Source organism: Mugil cephalus, chromosome 7 (genome assembly GCF_022458985.1).
Source record: "Mugil cephalus isolate CIBA_MC_2020 chromosome 7, CIBA_Mcephalus_1.1, whole genome shotgun sequence".
NCBI lineage: Eukaryota > Metazoa > Chordata > Actinopteri > Mugiliformes > Mugilidae > Mugil > Mugil cephalus.
The window spans coordinates 11,491,526-11,506,727 of NC_061776.1; the positions used below are offsets into that span (position 1 = coordinate 11,491,526).

General features: G+C 41.1%; 1 protein-coding gene across 1 annotated transcript in view; it reads left to right on the forward strand.

Moving 5' to 3' along the window:
- LOC125011384 (rab effector MyRIP-like) overlaps nucleotides 1–15,202 on the forward strand; it is a 30,642-nt gene that overhangs the window by 13,591 nt on the left and 1,849 nt on the right. Inside the window, 13 exon segments of the mRNA XM_047590576.1 lie at nucleotides 2,813–2,893; nucleotides 5,297–5,394; nucleotides 5,948–6,028; nucleotides 6,115–6,261; nucleotides 6,677–6,812; nucleotides 7,577–8,133; nucleotides 9,505–11,232; nucleotides 12,269–12,316; nucleotides 12,628–12,736; nucleotides 12,739–12,806; nucleotides 13,653–13,814; nucleotides 14,454–14,549; nucleotides 14,651–14,711. Coding sequence (XP_047446532.1) covers nucleotides 2,813–2,893; nucleotides 5,297–5,394; nucleotides 5,948–6,028; nucleotides 6,115–6,261; nucleotides 6,677–6,812; nucleotides 7,577–8,133; nucleotides 9,505–11,232; nucleotides 12,269–12,316; nucleotides 12,628–12,736; nucleotides 12,739–12,806; nucleotides 13,653–13,814; nucleotides 14,454–14,549; nucleotides 14,651–14,711 — 3,372 coding nt within the window.

Consider the following 15,202-nt stretch of genomic DNA (forward strand, 5'->3'; position numbering starts at 1 on the left):
GTGGAGGAAACGGCTCCAGACGTAATGTGAGCTAGCTTACCTTTATAAGCGCTAGCTAGCAAAGCTAGCAAAGAGTGAAAGGCAACTGTTTACTATAAATCAGGTTTATTCGCTTCTACTTTATTTAATCTTACATACATTTGTCTTTAGAAGACCACATCTCAACAGATTTTTGTCTAGTATTCCTGTATATGAACACAGGCTGCTGCTATTTGTTGCTAAATCCAGTATCCACGTTATTACGTTTTTTTAAAGAGGCACTGATAACGCATGCTCTTGTTTTATGTCCAGACATTTCCAGGGTCTCATGAAATTTTGGGCGAGAAATGGGTGGCAATAGTCCTATGTTGACCTTAACCTTAGTTTGACATCTTTCCACAAACTTTTGCTCACAAGACTTTTTGGCACAAAGCTTTCAACATTCATATATTTATGTTTCGCATGACATCAAAACATCTGCTTGCAGGTATGTCTTTGTAGTCAGATTAGTGTAAGCTGCTTTTATCTTCACAATTAAATGCTAACACAGACATGATGTGGAGCTTTGCAGAAAGCGGCCATGCTGAAAATGTACTTGTGCTTTAAATAAAAGGGTTCCCTTTGCAGTATATGCGGCGTGTAGGTCTAGTCAGGGGCAAAGCCATAATGCATCTCCGGACCATTAGTTCAGAGTCTCATCTGACTGAACCGACAAGGGATTTCAGAGAATTATGTGTGTTTTTGTGGAGGAGAGGTCGCTGGCTGCAGATGATGCAGAGCTGTGACCCCTGTCGGTGGAGGTCCGATGTGGGCTGCCGTAACACGGCCACTCCTCTGTTGTAGGTAGCTGCGTTTTATTTATTTTCCGTCACATATTAATTTATAACTGACCTGCTCCGTAAACTCGGCCGTGTTCATTCGGCTGCCAAATCCGATCTGCAGAGTGTGACTAATGGAAAGCTCCGCTGATGTTACTTTGCATAAGAACAATACGAGCTGCATGAACATCGTCGGAATTTATAGAGCTGACATTTGGAAACTAAACTCTGTGTGATCCGTAATTCTGTGTAGCAGTGAAACATTACACCTCATGACGCAGCGGAGTGATTCAACCACGCTCGGAGACATCCTCCCTTTAAAGGGTAAAGCAAAGGAACAAAGAAACAAAGAAACTCATACTGACACAGACTGTGGGAAAATACTATGCACTCAGTAGTAAAGCACAGAATAATATTTGTGATGACCACACAAAACGCCCAAATATTCAATGGATTCTTCAATCAAACGAAATCACTATACAATAAGTACACGGACTCTGATCAGAGTTTCTTTCTTGACAGTTCACATGTTGTTTTTATTTTATATTGACCACGCTGCTGATTGCTTTGATTTTGAGTGAAATAATATCTGTATTTCCAAGGGATGCTCTTTGAATGAAATGCTGCTATTGGATGGCTTAACAATATATTTGCAAAAATTCTCATATAGGATAAGTTTATATGTTACTACGTAGTTTTACTAATTATACAGTGCCGTCATGTATGGTACAGTCATGCTCAGAAATGAATGAATGAAGCACTTGTACATTTATTTCCTCTTTGTAGTTGTTTTTTCTGTGCACACCAGACTGTGAATTTCACCTTACCTTAGCCAAGTTCCATGAGTGCCCAAATGCAACCTAACGAATGTTTAATAATAAAACAATTGAATAATAATAATTATTATGTAAAAAGGAAAAAAAATCATATGTTTGTGAGAATGTTTTCATTCCAGTTTTTAGGTTTTCGGGAAATTCTAAAGATAAGTTATTGTGCATGACGACTGTAGCCTCTGTTTGCATTAACCTGCCACGACAAATTAAACAAGTATTTTCCTGTCTGCTGCACAGTTCATGCACTTCTGCTTACTGCTGTCAGATCACCTTCCTGAGAGACTCGCGGTGCCTTCAGGGATACAGTGCCCTTCAGCCGCTGTGTTATACGTGCTTCCCGTGGCCCTGTGCTGGGGCCAAATGTGTCCTGACTCATTAGATGTTACCACACAGATTTGTGCACACAAATCTGTGAGGGGTCACCGACACGCACACAGACTCACACAAAAAAAATCCTTGGTTCCTCTACATTTGAAAGTATTTTGTGTCAGTGAACTTGAGTTTGTAGCGGTAAAGAGACTCACAGCTGAAGTGCTCGCTGCGTTTTCAGAATAGTTCACATCACTCGGTTTAAGTGCTCTCCTTGCCCCTTTAAAATGATTGGAAGTGACCCTGTGTACTCCACTGTACTCTTGAACCGGAGCCTGCAGTGCACAGATCAGGTCGCCTGGTAATGCCACACACGAGGCCACTCTAATGCACTTATATAATCACAAATGGCCGCATTGTTGCGTGAATATTTGAATGACGTGAAAAGAGGCTGGAAGGTAGGACTATAGTGTGACTGAGCTCTCTGCAGCTTAATTATCAAATCATGAACTCTCAAAACATATGTACTTAAGATTTGCTTGATGCTGTGAATGTGAAACATACACGTAACAAATCAAACCACTTTCTTATGCTCTTTTATTAAAATCTCATTCGGGACAGAACCGTTCAGATTTGATTCAAATTTAACTGCACTTGACATAACAACACTTAGAAAACTAATTGCTGGAATATTTCCATTAGTACCACACTGGGCAAATCCTTTTTTTTTCCTCTATAATTTTCATTTATTCATCTTTTTAATCCTCTGTCTAATTTGAATGTTTACTCTGGTCTAGTTCCGGGAGGTTAATTCCATGTGAAAATCCTTTATGTGCCTTTTTATGTCTGGTCAACATCTGTCCGTGTCTGCAGAGGGCAGCGCCTGCGACGAGAGCATCTGCAATGAAGGCAGCGTCTGTGGCAGCGACTCGACTTTCTACAGACAAACTGAAGGTGCAGACGTGGTTTTATTTGATGCTTTTTATGCCGTTACTATATTTATATGTTTTTTTTTTCTCACAATACCAAAAGGAAAATGTTGGTAAGAACATTGTATTTGCCCCTGTGTTCTTTAAAATTACATTAATGTGGAAGATTTTAATTCATTTGTGCGTCTAACGGCAGAAGATAGAAAGGAAATGCAACAAATTGACCCTGATAAATGGATTTTCTCCTCCGTTTCCAGGCTTTCTCTGCCTAAATGGCTGAAATAAATGTTTCATACCGGGGAAGAGGGTATGCATAAGATAAGAAATGGGGGCCGAGATAAAGCCTGTATGTTAGATTTCTCTATTTTTAGATGTTTGATGGGAGAGAAACGCAACCGAGTAGCAGCTTTAGAGCTTTAACTGTGCAAGTTGCTGTAGTAGTAGTAGTAGTAGTGCTGCAGCTAATACTCTGAGGGACCATGGCTTCAACTTAGCTTTGTTTTTATTTAAGAATATGCATAGAAATCACACCATACCACATTTTATATTCAGTGTATTAAAGCCAAGGTTTAACATCTTTGAAATATTTGTTGTCTGACAGAAAATACTCTCGTTAAGATGACGCTAATCCCATAACTGAGCGCTACTACTGAGTAAAAGTAAGGCTGGAGGTGATCAGTGATACCAATCCGATACCGATACTTTGTGTAAATACAGCCTAATGTATCTGGTAAAGCTTAAAAAAAAAAAAAAGAATAGAAGACATCAGAGTAATTTATTTATTTATTTTAAACTTGGAAGTATATTAAGGTAGTGGCCCCATTTTCTATATAGCTGAGCTAATAAAACTAAAGAAAAAACAGACAGAGGACACAATCATATACAATATGTGTAAATGCTGTTTCAAACACTTAAAAAAGAAATAAGTAAAATAATAAGACCATTTAACTATTAAGAACTACTATAAAATGAAAACTTGCATCTTAATTGTGGCTCTGTTTTCTCCTCTTCTGTCCTCCTCCTCATAAATGCCTCATATTCTGTGTTGTGCTTTAACCTGAGGTGTTTCACAAGGTTTGTTGTGTTGCCACAACTCAGTAATTTAGTTACTTTTCACTGTGTTACTACATTATATCGAATGACTGAAGTATTTAGTTTAGAGCATAAGGATCTGTTATCAGAAGTATCGATATATCATCATCAGTCCGTACATCACTACTTGCCGCTGTATTTGAGGTAAACAACCAGCCTGGCTCTGTGTAGTTGTACCAAAATCTGGTTAAAGCCTTTTCCAGTCCAGGTTTTCTGAGTATGACACAAATTAAAGGCAGTTGTGGTGCTTGTAGGTGGATGTTGTCACCTTCAGAGAGAGTCATGCTAGCTGCTGGTGAGCCTTATGAGTTTTATTTTAGCTAGGCTAAACAGAAGCTGACCCCTTTGTTAAACTAAATACACATTTGTAAGACGTTGCTTGACATTGAATTTCCAATGTACCTGTCCAAAAGAATGTAAAATGGTGAAATATTCCTCAAACCCCTCTTTCCATCAGGAGTTTGCTCATATTTTGACCTGATTTAAACGACTGTCTTTACAACCAACCATGGATGAGTGATTACTGGCTTTTACGGACAAATACACTTTTTAATGTGTTTTCTATAAGTTAAATAGAAAGCTACTATTGTCGATGAAAAGTTTACCAAATGTTTTGCTGCTATAGTTTTGATTTAGTCTGGTGTAGACAGACTCGCCATTGAGATTTTATCACGGGCTTGTTTTAATGTGCATCAGTCTAAATTAAAAATAAAATAAGGTGCGGAAGATGCCCTTATGAATAACAAGAAAATGCAGCACAGTGTCCTATATTTGTAGCCTATACGTTCCTAAAGATTTGATAGAGGCTTAGCTTTAGTTTAAGTGCTATTTGTTTCATATGCAAATAAATTGTATAGCTTTTAAACTAAACAACAGACCCGACCAGTTAATCAAAACACCACAAACCATTCGTCACAATGAAGAGTGCTGTCCTGTTTGTTTGGTTGCTAATTTATTCTCTTTGCAACGATGGATTTTTATTATATATAAACACACGCACAGCACATTGTTACTCATTCAAGGTTACTTTGGGTCAGTCTTTATGATCCTCCTTCTCAGCTGGTACTTATCTCGTGGTTTACAGCAGATACAACGGGGTGGATGAAATAAAATGTTACATCATCTTTGCAGTAATCTTTTGCTTCAAATCTTTCCTTTGCTTCTGCCCTCACTCTCCCCGGGTTCTGTGCAGGATGCGAACATGAACGTGGTCCGTCTGCAGAGCCTCAGAAACAGAAAAAAAAAACAATCCCTGCTGTTTTGCATGACATGATGAGTTCTATTTGAAGGGTAATTCAGGTAATGACTGAGCATTATTGTGTGTGTTTGTGTTCAGAGCACAGCATGGCAGAGACGCTCGCTGTGGCCATGCGGGTGGCAGAGGAGGCCATAGACGAGGCCATTTCCAAGGCTGAGTTTGACACTGCCAGTCAGGTTATTTATGTGTTTCATAGAATATTATTACTGTTGTTCCTGTTGTTCCTATATATGCAAGAGATATTATTAACCTGTAATCTGTGCACTTAAAGGAAAATATCTCTCCATGCTCCCTGTCCTTTTATCAAGTTCCTCTTTAATCTGTAGCATGTTCCCTTTGAGTTTGAATCAGATTATATTATGTTAAACCAGCAGGATTATGCTGCAACCCCAGTGACCCTTTAATGCTACAATATAAGAAAATACCAGGACCACAATAAAACATGCATTTATACAAACAAATGAATTTTGGATTTAAGTTCCCCAGAGATGGTTTTGTTTTATTACTTAAATTAAGTTAAATCTGAATTGGATTTCTTCTTCTTCTGCGTCCTCTCTTTGAAATACAGCTGTATGCTAGAAAAGATTTACTTCTCTCTAATCTGGTAAAGTATCCCAAAGATACTGAACTGTGCACAGCAAATGTGTGTATTTAGAGTAGTAATCAGCTTATAGAGTGTATGTGTGTATGGCGCTAAATAGCTTTCTTATTTGTTTGTTTGCTTCCCAGGAGAAGCAGAATGAGGCGCTCTATCTGCGGGAGCACAGAGCGGAGCTCATTCAGGAGCTGGCCAAAACTATCGTGCAGAAAGTAAAACCATTAATGCACTTTACTTTGTCTGTTATTTTATTTCCATGCTGGCCACGTCACGCGTTTCTGTTCTTTTTGTGCGTAAGATCATTAACAGGAGGAAAACTTTGGCTGAGATTAGGGTAGAATATGACCAAGACTGGGCCCGTGAACGCAACGCTGACCTTCAGCACCATCATCGCACTGCCTGCGATCAACCCTCCAGCTCCCTGAAACACCAATCAAACCTCTGGGTAAAAATACATCACTGTCAAAACCAGAAGCACTTTTGTTTGAGGCTATGATAAATGTGCATCCTAGTAGAGGAAAGCATGCGCCTGAACTGATATATTTCTATTATTTATTTATAGGGTTGAAAGCCATTTTGACTAAAACGTATCACAATAAGTGAATATTTTAACTCCGTTGTCTCGTAGAAACATACGCACCCACTACAACACTACAATGCTCCTTATGCACTGACGTATCTACTGATGAAACTGCAACACACTTAAGTTTGTATATTAGCCGGAATACTTTTATATTAGTAGGAAATGCAAGATTGCTGACCTCTGCTGGTTAAACCTTTAAACGCGTTGCACTGATTTTTATTTTATTTTTTCGGTTTGAACACATAACCTAAAACGTGAAAATGATGTCCGTCCTCAGAGGTCCCACTCGGCCTTCTCACTGCTGGACAACGACTCTCCCGGTCTGATACAAGAGTCTTCACGCGCCTTGAAGAAGGAATCCGTGGGGTCGCCTTTGTCGGCTTGGAAGAGTGTAGACCGTCTGGACAACGCAGGTAAGACCTTGTTGTTCCACCCTCTGAAATTCACCAGTCGGGCAGTCGTTGCAATTTCAAACAGGAGCAAAGTTTCTGAAGATACTAAATATAACAGGGTGTTATTTTGTAATTTTCAGAGGATGTTTATGTCTTCAAACTTTGCCACTAGCCGTCTCTAGTAGAAACAACTACAGACTAAAGAGGACTCAGCAATCACCCGACAAGTTACCTCAAACTGATCAAATTTATTTTAAGATGACTAACCTAGTTCTTCATAGAGCTTCTAGAAACTTCTTCATGCAAGAGTTACTGAATTTTGTCTTCACCAAAATGTTTATAACATTAATTTACGTTTTAGTAGAATTTATTACCTTTTTTTTGTTGTGTGAAACAGTTTGCATTAATGGGTTTCTTATTCTCCAAACGAGATTTAATGTAAAATATCACAACATAATTAGAGAATTGTCTGTATTTGATCAATTTGGAGGGTTAGGTTCTTGCTCAAGGTCACTTCAGTCGTAGATGTAGCTGAATAAATATGCTTCTCTAAACACTAGTCCACAATTAATTATATTTATTGTGATAATACTCAACCAATGCTGAGATCCATCCTAAAATATACTAGGAGCAGGTTTAAGTAGTTGTGATGTGGTTCCACCTCTCAGTTCAGGTTAACAGTGTTGTTGTTGTCTGTTTGGTTCTTCTCCTTGTTTGGCACACACTCTGTGTTTGTCTGTGTGATATGTGCATCCGTGGGTGTTTGTGCGTGCCTGGATGCATAGGTGTGTCCTCAGTGCTGAAGAGCCCAGACGGGAACTGGATTGCCCTGCAGAGCTCCCAGCTGTCTCGTCCCAGTCTGCTCACCAGAAGGAAGAGCCTGGTCTACAGTGCCTTGGAGAGGGAGTCGGGAGTTGTGTCCGCCTACGAGGGTCTGGGCTCGGACAACGAAAGCAAACAAGAGGGCGACAGCTCGTGGGGCGCTGTCCTCCATCAGATCCACAGGAAGATGACTGACTCTAACTTCAACCTGCACGACAGCACCGACAGCATCCCGCAGCTGACAAGGGGCCGCCGAGGCAGCAGAGACGATCTGGTTCTAGATTTCGGGGTGAACTGGAAGCCTAATAAACCTCTATTAAAGCGGAGGGTACCTGCGGAGATCAGGAAGCCTTCGTCATCCCTAAGGCCCAGCATCATGGATGTGAACTTTAACCTGGAAGGAGCAGGAGCGGAGGTGGAGGAGATTAAAGCAGCTGTTGCGCCAGAGGTGGACAAAATCAGAAGATCACGGAAAAAGAAAAGGAGTAAAAAAGAGCCATCAGCTTCTTCTTCTGTCTCGGTAAGAGATAAGTTATATTAAACTACAAGGGCTGAAGGTTTCTTCTCTGTGTTTGTATTCTACAACATATGTCTTCAATAGGGAATAGGGAGGTATTGCAGGAGGGTTGATAAATCTTTAGTTGATTAGGCATTTTTCATACATTTTTTTAAATGTTGAAAACCTCTGATCTAAAATATCATTGTCACATTTTTAAGAACAAACGTTAGGTCCTACTAAATATCTTCCCCTCTTGTCACTCATGGTTTGGGCAAAATTGGAGGAAAACCTCTTGGTGTAATTTAACAGCACAATACCTTAGCCCAGGGAGCCTCCTTGTAGTGACTCCCAAAAACAAAAAAAAAAAGATAAAAGAATGATGGTGATAAATGTCAACTAAAATATGCGTCACATCCACCTAGCTTCTTGGGTGTGCGGTAAGCTAACCATGGTAAATCCAAAAAAAAGAAAAGTCTCAGGAGAAAATAGAAAATTTAATTCTGCGATATGTAGGGAGAAATTAGCAAACAACAAAAAATGTAACATTGAAAAACATTTTCAAAACAAGCATTTACTGAAAAGTAGCTGGCTGAAGATGAGCGATAGAGCGCTATTTCGCTGCGGAAAGTTGAGCAGAGCAAACATGCGTACGCTGTGCAAATATGGCAATGCACAAGGTACAAGATTCAGTGAGTTCAGATCTGCAGCAAGTTTCAGAAACAGACGTCACATCAAACAGGTGAGAACAGTAGCTTTATATAGGCTATTATTATTATTATTGTTATTACTTAAAAAAAAGACTCGGACCTTTTTTGTGTGTTCAGATGCTCAGATTGAGATTACGATATGAGAGAAACTTGAAAAGGATGCGTGCACAGTGAAATGGACTAATGTGCCATTTTTAAATTTTTTTTTTTTTAAAGCAGCTTAATGTTTTTTTTATGTTAAAACGTGCTAATTTTAATTTTAATCTTACACAGGTGTCGTAACAGGTAAAATTAAAAGAAGGTTGAAACTTAAAGTTTGCGGCTTTAGACAATTTTCTTTGGTGGAAGATGGGTCAAAATGGCCCTTTTGATGATAAAGGTTGCAGAACCCTACCATAGCCTAACCCTAGTCCCACCCTAACCCTGGTCTAACCCTAACCCTAGTCTAGCCCTAACCCTAGTCTAGCCCTAACCCTAGTCTAGCCCTAACCCTTGTTTAACCCTAAACCTAGTCTAGCCCTAACGCCCGTCTAAAACTAACCCTAACCTTGAATACAGGCGACTAAATATCATGAATGTTTCACCACATTTGACCAGATGAAAGTGCTACAATTCCTCACATGAAAAAGAAAAACAAAAAACAAATACTAAGTTTAATTTAAATTTTAACGTCTTGTGTCCACAGGATTTACAGGAAACAGAAAAGCACACTCCTTGTGAAGCTGTGACCCCTGACACTCTGACCTCCGGAGGCACGACCCCTGAGCCCTTAAACCCTGAGGGAGACGTCTCTGGACACGGAGCGTATCAGGTGGACGGGGAGCTCGCGTTCAAACTGCAGCAGCTGGCAGGACATCTTTCTGAGGCCTCCACTGGAGGAGAAGATCTGGATGACGAGAGGGACGCCGGTTATGATGGACAGGGGGAGGGAAGGAGCCGAGGGACAAAGGAGGGATGTGAAGAAGACGAGAGGCAGTGGAAGATGGAGATCGATTTGGATGGAGGAAGAACAGAGGATGAGGAGGAGAAAGAAATATACGATGAAGAGATGAAAAACAGATTACACAGGCTCGTTGCCCAGTCCAGGCTCACGTACTTCTCCTCTACTGATGATGAACTCGACAGAGGGGGCCAGAGTGACGGAGACTGGGACAGAGACAGAGACGAAGACGCAGAGGTGGAAGATAAGGAGCTGGAGGAGGAGGAGAAGAAGAGGGAAGGACTCACCTTTAAACTCTGTCGGCTGGAAAACCAAGTGAGGGCTTCGCAGTTCTCATCCACGGAGGACGAGCTGGACAGGGTCGGCGTGGACGAGAAGGACGGAGAGGAAGAGGAGGAGCTGGCGGTGAAGGTGTGCAGATTGGCCAGTCAAGTCAACGCCAACCAGTTCTCGTCTACAGAAGATGAGATAGACAGAGCAGGAACAGGGGAAGAGGGAGAGGAGACGATAGAGGAAGAGACGCCGTGGAAACGTCAGGCAAAGAAGGCGGCTCAGCTACGTGATCTGGCCAGTTTAGTCAGCGCCTCTCAGTTTTCCTCCACCGAAGATGAGCTGGACAGATTTGGAGAGGTTGGAGGTGGTGTGTATGAGGGAGAAATCGAGCGCAGCACCGAGGTGGAAGAGTTGTGGGAGGGCGCAGCGAGGAGGAGGGAATCCATTGGGGATGTAGACGAGGAAATGTTCGATTTGAGGGGTGACATCGTGGAAAGAAAGAATGTCTTGGACAGGCAGGCGGGGGACAGAGTAACAGAGGCTGACGTAACGACAAGAGGTCACGCACGTGAGGAAAAAGTAGAAATGTTGAAAGGAGACGAAAAACAGCCAGAGGACGGGCAAGAGATGAAAACAGAGGAGATAATAACCGCACACGAGGCAAAGTGGACAGAGGAGAGGGGAGGGGCAGGAGCAGACAGCGACGTAGAAGATGCAGAGTTTGACAAAATAATCAGCAGCATGTTGTTTATGACCCTGGAGGACATGCAGGTAGAAGCAGTGAACAATAAGAATGGCAAAACAAAAGAGAATGACGGGACGGACGGAGAAAGTAGACTGAGCACAGAGGAGGCCAGAAAGGGTTCAATACAGACTCAGAGTCAATGTGACGAGAGGCCAGAGTCAGCGGGAGGAAAACCATCAGGAGGATACGTAAGAGGGAAAACTCAGGAGGAAAGACAAAAAGGTTTAGTAGAAGAGAGACCGACAGACGAGAGGAGCAAAGAGGCCAAAGTGTGTGATGAAAAGCAGGATGGAAGAGGTGGAACGGCAGCAGAGCGTCAAGCAGTGGAGACTGAGGGAGACACCACAGACTGTGAAAGAACCGAGGAAGCCGAAGAAGAAAATGCAGACGACGTGGAGCCGAGCAGCGCGTCTTCTCTTCGGGAGGGTTTACTGTCACCAGAGGAGATTCAACACGTAAGAACTCAGTCGGCTTCACGTTTTCCTTCCCACCTCTTGTTTCCTACTAACGGTTAAAGTGCCTGTGTAACTTCGAAAGAGAAAGTACACACTTAAAAAAAAGAGAACAACAATGTGGTCTATTCTTAATTTTAGACAGGATTTAGGGATTTGGCTGCTACAGCACTTTATTAGGAACACCACCAGTAACATCACAAGTCTATTTAGTCCAGGTGAAGAGCTCTGCACTAAATTCTGTTCATGTGGACTCAGTTTAACACTTCATCAGTTGAAGCTTCTCATGACACCTGATGTTTAACACACAAATAATTTTATGTTGAGATAATTTAATCCACCCAGAGAGAAAGAGTGAGATCACATGTTTATGGTTATAGGTGCTATTACATTAATAATTATTATTTTCCAAATGACCGGATTATCAACGCAGATCAGGCATATCATTATGACCAACCCCCTAATATTGTGTAGGTCTCTCTTCTGCCTCCAATACAGTTGTGAATGAAGATGGGTCTTCTGAGGGTGTCTGTCTGGTACCAGGATGTTGTTAGTGGGTCCTGTGAGTTGAGGGGAGGAGGCTTAATCATCCCACAGATACTTGATCAGTTCGGGATTTAGCGAGTTGCAGTTGGTTGTGGTTATGTACAGGACTGTATTTCATGCAATACTATCTAATTAATTGTTTAAAGCTTTATTCAGGGCACTGAGTGCAGCTGTGTAGTTAAATACTGAGTCAATCTACAATGAGTTTGATTTAATTAATAATGACTTGACCAAATGATATTAACTCAAAGTCAACTCATTAGCTTTTCCAGTTACATCAGACAATAATCAGTAATTTGACTCTTTCAGAATCTTGGTCCTGTAACTGTGATCTGAACCTGTGTGCTGACTTACGAGTAACAGAGGCTCACTTTAAAGTCTGAGATCGGAGGAAAGAAAAAAGGATTATTTTCAATGCTACTAACTTCTTACTGACACTTGTTTCTGCTGCATGTGCTGCCTTTTCATCTCTTCTGTGCTGTGTGAACTGTAGGGTAGTGACATGGAGCTTGTAGAGTTTGTATCAACTCTGCTGGAGCAGGTGAGAAGGAACTTGTTTTGCCTAAAAAAAGGAAATGAGATTTAAAAAAAAAAGTAGATTAATGTAGATTATTGCATTTGAGCTTTGAAATTTGGTCTTTTTTTCTTTCATGGTTTTTATGCATGTATGTAAATGTGGTAACTGTATAAAGGCATTTTTGAAGCAGCAAAGAGTCTGAGTATTTCAGAGTGATCCAGGAATCAATTTGTGAAGGGAAATCAAATAGTGTTGAATTTCAATGATAAAAAATAAAAAAAGTGCATGTTAAAAATCAGTAAGTAGTAAAACAGCTGTGTGTTTCTGTACTGCAGAGGTACTCTGCCATCTCGCTGCGCAGCATCACCACTGAGGTGCTGAAGGTGCTCAACGCCACTGAGGAGCTTCTGCAGGGCATGGAGGGAGGAGACGACATCCGACTTCCCCCCCAATGTTGCCCCCCAACACTGACCCCATGAAACTGGACCAGCAGTTCTCCAGACTGGAGGAAAACGTAAGTTCAGTCATTTACTGCACACTCTGGACTCTGGATTTTAAGATCACAAATATACTGTCAATACTAAAAAATTTTTACAAATGGGGGTTGTTGAGGAGCTAGTTATACACACTCTGTGATCACCTTTGTTGGTTTATTTTGGAAATCAAACAATACACACACACACAGTAAAACCCTGAGAGCACGTCATCCCATATGTGGGGTGACAGCGTGTTTTATAGTCCACGCTCTCACATTGGTTCCTTGTAGATGTGGAGCCGGTGGGAAAGTACTTTCACCTACTTGCATCTTATTTTTGCTCAGAAAGGAGGCGAGAAGGTCAGGAACAAGTGTTAGCGAGGTGTCGCGCAGAGCAGGAAATGTCAGCGGTTTGCACCTAGAAAGTTCAGTTCACTTATCACGAACCTCTAGTGAACTTAAGCTGAACTCATTTCGTCTTGTTTTGACCTCATGTGGTCATAACGAGTCAAAATAAGCTTTTTTTTAAGCTTTTATTCATCATTTGTTGATAAATTTTATTATAGAAAACATGAAATTCAATCTTTGCATTTGAAATGCTGCTAATTATTGGATCATTACTTTCTTGACCCTAGGATCCCTCAGAGGTGAAAAGTTCTTGAAATGTATATTAATTTATAAAGCTAAAAATATTTTTTGCAGTTTTATTCATGCAAAACGTTGCGTGCTTTGAGAACCAAAATGATCTTGTTGTTGTTTTGCTGCTGTTCTGCATCTAAAGGATGTTTCCTGTGATTCCTGCACAGATACGTTGTGTAGTAATACTAGCGCTACAGCTTCAAGTCCACCTACAGTCATTTTGTGTTGACTGTGACTATGCTGCAGGTGTACGTGGCGGCTGGCTCGGTCTATGGCCTGGAGGAGGAGCTGAATGACCTGGAGGAGTGTGCCAGAGTGATCTGCAGCTCCACATCCGACCTGGAGCTGTCCTTCCTGGAGGAGCAGGTGGCGGCAGCTGCTGCCAAGGTTCAGCAGTCTGAGCTACAGGTGAGCTGGATGCACGGTAAAAGGTAAAGCTGATATATGCTCGTTATACACGTTAGTTCGGGGGCCACACATGGCTCAGTTTGATTGGACCGGACCACCAACATAATAACCTGTAAATAACAGCAACTTAAGATGTTTCCCTTTGTTTTAGAGCGAAGAAGAATAAGCACACTATGAAAATGTTTACATTTAACAAACAACCTGAAATTCATTAAGAAAGTGCAATTTCTGTTTGGTTCTGCGTCTCAGTGTCGTTATGTCCACAGCAATTCCTAAAACAGTGCGACCCCTAGTGGACAAATTACAATTAGAAGTTACTTTTATAGGAAAATTGTCTTCTGTGTATCTTTTGCACTCTTCCTGCAAATTCATCCCGTGGGCCAGATTGGACCCTCTGATGGGCCGGTTTTGACCCCCAGGCCGTACGTTTGACACCCCTGCTCTTACCTATATACTTATTTCATAAATATAAAGGAAGTTGGTGCCATAATCAAAAGATCAAAATGTCAAACGTTGAATGAAACACGTTTCACACATCTAGCATTGATTGATATTGAAAATGTGCTAATGGCTTCAACACTAATCACTAGAAGGGATTACACATATTGTTTGCTCATATTTTACATGTTTCTGTTGTAGATCAGTGACATCTCAGCGAGGATCGCTGCTCTGAAGAACGCAGGCCTCAACGTGGACTCACAGTCACGCTTCACTAAGAGCAGGATGCCAGTCATGGTATAATAACTGTATGCATTAGTAGAAAATAGAGTGAGGATGTCAAACTTTGCATGATTTAATTAATTTTTTTTTTTTTTGGTACATGCTTCTTGTTGCAGCCCGCCACCCTGGAGTCCTCCAGACAGACGAGAAGGCGATTACCTGCACCCCCAGTGAAAGGTGAACCACCTCTCAGTTCTAACACAGTGCATCATGTCATATATTAAAGGTGGAGAAAGTCTTTGTAATGGATACATATCAAATTCAACAAATATCTTCTGGCAATCTCGTTGCCAGACTATGCAGTAAGACGAATCACGTGTTGCTTTTATAATGGGGCAGCCATTAGTGCTGTTGCCTTGGCAGTGAGTGTCCAACTCTATGACTGCGAGCTTTTTTCTGAGGAGCTGTGTTTACTTTCTCCTCAGTCTCCCGTGTTCATCCATCAATGTTAAAAGTTTAAAATGACTCAGAAAAATTATAAATATTCAAAAATAGTGAAACTTTAACTAGTCTTACTGTTATTTAGCATTATCATTATAACGTTAGCACGCTAGCCATAATAATTTAGGAGTAACCGAGGCAAAGTTATGTGTCAATTAAATCAAATCTACATGGACATAAATTACCTGCACACATGGGTTTCACAGTATATATGAAGGTAGCTGCTA